The 6,283-nt window shown below is 45.4% G+C and overlaps 1 protein-coding gene across 3 annotated transcripts; it reads left to right on the top strand.

Moving 5' to 3' along the window:
• The first annotated feature begins 1,324 nt into the window (after positions 1–1,324).
• LOC6528641 (protein EFR3 homolog cmp44E) lies at positions 1,325–6,271 on the top strand. Of its 3 annotated transcripts, none has more exons than XM_002089647.3 (9): positions 1,325–1,824; positions 2,868–3,072; positions 3,130–3,283; positions 3,343–3,588; positions 3,785–3,826; positions 3,937–4,067; positions 4,135–4,998; positions 5,058–5,682; positions 5,921–6,271. In XM_002089647.3, exons 1-9 carry the CDS (start codon positions 1,740–1,742, stop codon positions 6,071–6,073), a joined length of 2,505 nt encoding a protein of 834 aa, XP_002089683.1. In that variant the 5' UTR covers positions 1,325–1,739; the 3' UTR covers positions 6,074–6,271. The 3 variants fall into 3 exon arrangements, with proteins under 3 accessions (XP_002089683.1, XP_015054317.1, XP_015054316.1); XM_015198830.2 differs by lacking the exon at positions 1,325–1,824 and adding an exon at positions 2,299–2,446; XM_015198831.2 differs by lacking the exon at positions 3,785–3,826.
• The last annotated feature ends 12 nt before the right edge of the window (positions 6,272–6,283 follow it).

Below are 6,283 nucleotides of genomic sequence, written 5' to 3'. Positions count from 1 at the left end.
GTTTTCCTACGCGCTGGCCAATATGAAAATGATGTTCCTGCCTGTTCCGCCTGTCGACCAGTTTCCACTGGCTTCTGTTCTGTTCGGTGACCCTCTGCCAGCTGCCCATCTTCCTCACATCTCGCCGCACCACGGGGCCACTCCCACTCATCAATCACTAGTCATTAAAGCCGAGCACTAATTAATTCATCTTCTAGATACGACCGAACAGGCGCTAATCCCAGGCCACAAAGGTAAACAAGCGTGAAATATGTTCATAGCTTAGCACTGAAACATCATCTAAGCAAAAATACAGTGCTTCTACGAGACTTTTTCCAACTAAATAATATTACCATAACTTTAATGCCTCCAAGATCAGAAGTTTTATTTTCCATACAAATTCATAATAAAGATTAATTCGCAAGACGGCGTATTAACATTACTTAAAGCCCGAAATTTATTCACGTTAATCAACTTTGGGTTCAATACTTTACACTTACTTACACTTTACACTTTACACGGTATAAAACTCTGTGACAGCTGGTTCTGCTTTTTGCAGCACCTATGTATTTACAATATTATACCTTTGCGCCTTTACAGTCACACACTTGAATATTTGAATATCACAGTAATTAATCAAAAAGTCAGAGAAATAAGCAGCAGGCAGCACATACAAATAAATCATCGATCGTCATCGTCGGTCAAGAAACTATAAAGCACGTCCACATCGACCCCCCCCCACCCATAACCCCCTGCCAAATCGAAGGAACCCATTTCGTTTTAATAAAGTTGTCAACCCACGATACTGGCGTGTGAAGTGCTCTTTGAATATACACAGTGGGAAAATGTGTGGGCTTAACTAAAAAACTCATGGTTAGTGTTTCGTACGTGAAGATCGAACGAATTAGTAATTAAGACGATACTTAAGAAAAAATTTAAAAATCATACGATTGTGGAACTGTATAAACCATTTTTCAATTAGTAATTCAAACTGCTCACGGTTAAATGAGTTCAATTTTAATAATTAAAGGATAAGGAAAACCACACTTCGGTCAGTGTACTTTTTCTGAATTGTCAAGAGTCCGTTTTGCAATTCGGTTTGGAGTGCTTAATTGTGCGCGCATAACGGTAAACTTTGCGAAGGCCGAAGAATTTTAGGCCTCGAGGGGGAGGTAGACCCCTCTAAAACGCATTTTTATGAATGAAAAGCGGGAGGCGAAAAGCTCGACTTATCCCCTGAGCTTTGCCTATAGGCCTCTGGGGAGCTTCGCGGAGGAAACCCAAAAAGTGCGCGGAGCTTTAGTGCAAAAAACACATTTTCACCAAGCACATTTTCATTCTGTTTGTTGTTCTCTCTGCGTGCGGTTTGTGTTCTCTTTATCTGCCCTTCGTAGGCTTTATAAATTAATTATAATTTCCCAAGACTGTTGCCTTTTCCCAGTAATAGTGAACGTAGGATAATACTGACTTATTATCTGAATTGATATTCATAGCCGCGTGTCATTCCAAAAATGCGCGAATGGCATCATTTGGCCAAGCCAAAAAGTGAAGACCCCTGTGATATAAGCTGGCCACAATGGGCATAAAAAGCTCCATGGCCAGTGTATCCGAGCTTTCGTCCCGTTAGTCGCACCATCAGCTGACCCGAGCAACAACAACCTGTGCGGAGAAACAAAGTTTCGCGCTAAAAATACCCAAAGTTCATGGTCAACGTCTTGGGCGGAGCGGCCTGATTGAATCCCTGATATTGGCATCCCGACATGGCCCTGATTCGCTGCTGCTTCGAGCCACCGGAGCTGCCTGAGTTCTTCGACAGCTTTGTGCAGAAGTGCACGGATCCCAGTTGTAAGTATATGGAAATGGATTTCATCTGGAATACTTTATGCTACATATAATAAAAGTAGTAAAGTAGTAGTAAGAACAAATAAGAATATTTATTGCCCTCAAATTAGAAAAAAATTATTAGTTTGATGTTTTTTAAATGTTATTATATTTTTTTAAGTGAGTAAAGATATTTTGAAAATTTTGCTACGGATTATAGTCAAAATTATTTATATATAATTAATTATCTATTCTACCTATCTATCTATATAAGGCTTATGTATTATACAATAAAATAGACCTGGGCTCAGGAGATTTTAGATTTTAACTGCATATCCCAAAGATCATTTGAAATGGACTCTCAGAACATATATATAACCCATGCACAGTGGGCATTTTTTGCAAGCTTACGACTACGGTTAGAAATTTACAGTATGGCAGTGTTCTCACACCGCACTCTACACAGTATTTGCATGCGCTTTCCGCATGGTCACACCGCATACCTATCGATAAGTCGGCCGAGAGTGTCTCACCCACGAAAGGAAAACAAAAGAAAAGTCGTAGCTGCGCTCTTTTATCGCTGCGGTTTATTATCTAATGCCGCGATAAAGACCCCAAGAAGCGAATCGCGACGCTAAAATGCCTGGTAAGCGGTCGGCGGGGACAGGTGTCATCCGCTTGGCGTGCCACGGGCCATTGAGCAAGATGACCTCGCCACCAGGCAATTGGCCAGGAGGAATGACGACACCGACTAATCGATGGACGTGGGTGGTGCTATGTGAGGCAGCGCGGAAGTCAGGCGGCGAAAGCCATCAACCTACGACCGATGAGCCGTCCAATCATTCAAACAGCAAAACTATAGTCCACTGGGGCGAATATCGCGATAAGATTAAGCGGAAAATGGTGGTCGCACCCAGTCGACCGGAGTCGGTTTTCACACTACCACTATTGCCTTCACCACCATCACTCTGTCCAGCGGAGCGGTGGCGCCATGTTCACCTACCGCTGCATCCACGTCTGTCTGCCCAATCCCTCTAACCGCTGTGCATTTCCCTACGCTCTTCTAGGCTGCTGCGGGTGTTGCTCGGCGCTCAGGCCGCGCTACAAGCGCTTGGTGGATAACATCTTCCCGGTTAACCCGGAGGACGGGTTAGTCAAGTCGAACATGGAGAAGCTTACCTTCTACTCCCTGAGCTCGCCGGACAAGCTGGACCGGATTGGGGAGTACCTGTACCAAAAGGCCACCAAGGATATTAACCGAAAGCGTTACAAGTAAGTGCTTCGAGAACTCGCTACGTAATCTGCTCGCTAATCTTTGTTTGTGTTCAGACTAGCCGAGATTGCCATGGAGGCCATGGACCTGCTTCTTCAGGCTTGTCATGCCCAGACCACACTTAACTTGTTTGTAGAGTCCTTCCTACGGATGGTGCAGAAGCTTCTAGAGGACTCAAACCCCAACCTTAAGATAATGGCCACCAATTCGGTAAATCCCTACTCGGTAGACCTCTAGACGTGGCTCTATTCATACCTATGCTCTTGTAGTTTGTGAAGTTCGCCAACATCAACGAGGATACACCATCTTACCATCGACGATATGACTTTTTCATCTCGAAATTCTCTTCGATGTGCCACAGCGATGCGGCTAGCATGCGAGACAGTCTACGTCTGGCGGGAATTAAGGGCTTGCAGGGAGTTATCCGGAAAACGGTGTCCGACGATCTTGTGGAGAACATCTGGGAGGCGGAGCACATGGAAAAGATTGTGCCCTCGCTGCTTTTTAATATGCAGGTGTGTATTCTCAAGGACTTAAACTCTATTTAGCCGTTCGATGATGGATACAGTGTTCCATCACAGTTGCCGGTCTCATTGGCCTACTATTGTACTAATTTCGATGTATTTTGCATTTCGTTTTCGTGTATTTTGTTAATGCAAACCAAACCCAAACCAACCACAACACAACCAACACACAACAACAACCAAACAGTTTTGTGTAAACGTTATGTTCGTGAAGAAAAATTTACTGGCGGTAATGATCAAATCGAATTGTTCCATTACATAAGCATATTAGTAAACTCTGATTAGTCACCTTTAGCGTCCGTTTAGATCTCTATACTAACATATTTTTTATCACTGCAGTCCGGGGATCTAACGCCCGTAGAGGACGCCACCAATGTTACGCCACCGGCCTTGGCCGAGGAGGTTCTTCGCGAGCTGGTGGGACGCGCCTCCTTCGGACACATTCGCAGTGTGCTAAAGCCGCTGCTGACGTAAGTAGCACCCCCGGAAGAATAGCAACTTGTTGCTTATCAGAGGTTTACCCTTTCTTATTTATAGCCACTTGGACCGACATGAGCTGTGGGTGCCCAACACATTTGCCATTCACACATTCCGCATCGTCATGATCTCCATACAGCCGCAGTACTCGTATACCGTGGTGGAGACGCTGATGCAGCATTTGGACAGTAACTTTAAGTCCTCTCCGAAAACGCGCACTTCGCTCGCCGTTGTTCTATCGAAGATTATTGCTATTGCAGCGGGAGAGAGTGTCGGTCCCTCGGCCCTGGACATCATCAACAACCTGTTGACCCACCTGCGGACGAGTGTGAGCACTACCAGCGAGATTACACCAGAAGAGTCACAATACCAGGAGGCGCTCATCAACGCGCTAGGCGAATTTGCCAACCATCATCCCGACTACCAAAAGATCGAGATCATGCTCTTTATCATGAACACCGTGCCGGACCTGTCCAAGAAGAGCAAGGGCGACCAAATGCTGCAGAACATTCTGCTTAAATCACTGCTCAAGGTGGGCACACAGTACAGCACCGTCTCCTTCGAAAAGGCATTCCCTGCCTCCTTCCTGCAGCCGCTGCTTAAGATGGCACGTGCTCCACACAATCCCACGCGCATGGTTGTGATGCAAATATTGCAGGCCCTTCTAGATCGCCATCAGAATGAGCAGGTTCTCAGCAGCGTGAGTGTAAAGCCATACCCGGCACTCTCGCAAGAGCCGCCCTCGCGCTCGGACATAATTTTCACGCACAAATACGGCGCCAACATCATGCAGGCGTTGATCGACTCCATGGCACTGTCGGATCGGGTTGATGCCCTGACCTCCAGTTTTAATACCGCTGCTCTACTCATCGTAGAAATGTCCTGCAACGAGACTGTGCAAGAGTTCCTTCTGTTTATCCTCGGGTAAGATTGACTCGGTAGTATTTAAGAACATTTTTTTTATCGTTTGGTTTGCCCTGTAGAATTCAGCAGGTAGCCAGCACAGTGGACACTCTGGGCAACGTGCACAAATGTAGCCTCCATGCCATCTCAATTGGCCTGCTAGTGCTCATCTCGCGTGTTAGTGGAATCAACAACCTTTTGGAGTATGCTCAAAAAATAGTGGACGCACGGCGTGAAGAGGCCAGCCACTTCCTTCCCCCACTGCTTGAGCCCAAGAAGCTAGCCGGAAAGACTTTTAACCTGGCTCTGCCGCACTTAGCCATAGATAAGTTGGCGCTGGGCGAGTGCTTGCAAAACGCGGGCATGGACGCCCAACGTCTCAATACTGGTGCTCCGTACTCGCTTAACCAAACGGATCACCCAGGACACCGCCACTCTTGGGTGGAGTCGGTAAGCAACCAGCTGACCCAGCGCAACAGCTCAGCGGATCTGACGGTCTACAACGGCGATGTGGACAGCGTTAGCAGCTCGCCAGGAGTGTGCAAAAAGCTCCTTGCGCCGGAGTTTAACTTCGATGCCATGAAGCGAGCTCTGGCGGAGCCAACTGAGGCCGCGAAGCGGGAGCAGCGCGAGCGTCAGATGCAGATAGTTCGCACATTCCGCGAAGGCGAGTTCGACGATCTTATGAGACGCACAGAACCAAAGGTGAGTAGAAAATTAGATCACGATATCCATTTTCTTCTATAAATTTTCGTGTTATTTAAAATACAATATATAGTACTGTCTAACTGCTATTTAAGATAGAATTCAGATACTTGTACTCCAGCACTAAACATTTTCTTTTATTTTGCACGTTAAAAGTATTAATCTACAAGTTAATGAACTCCTGATATCAAGTGTAGTGATTTATAACATTAATGTCATGGTTTCCATTCACTTCCAGCACGATCTCATTCAGAACCGCCTTAACGAACTTTTTAACTCGCTAGCCGTGGAGCGTCAGATCACGCAGAGCGACACTAAGTCCAGTCAGTTGCAAGCTAGCAATGAGAAGCCCATCTACGAGACGAACTTCCCGGAACTCTTTTACTATTAAAACGTATTCCTCGAACTACTCTACAATCAATTCAACTATATCTATAGCCCAGAAAGCGAATTTTGTTTGGTGTATGTATGGAACTAGGTAAATCTTATTAAATTTTCTGTTGTTAAATGCAAACAATTCAATTGTTAAACGACCCTGAATATGTACTTTGAATTAATTGTTATACAAATACATATATGTATACAAGTATATTTTAGACTA

The sequence above is a fragment of the Drosophila yakuba genome, chromosome 2L, assembly GCF_016746365.2.
Source record: "Drosophila yakuba strain Tai18E2 chromosome 2L, Prin_Dyak_Tai18E2_2.1, whole genome shotgun sequence".
NCBI classification, from domain to species: Eukaryota; Metazoa; Arthropoda; class Insecta; order Diptera; family Drosophilidae; genus Drosophila; species Drosophila yakuba.
Note: the sequence above shows the minus strand (reverse complement) of the source record. Positions and strands in the feature narration are given on the sequence as shown.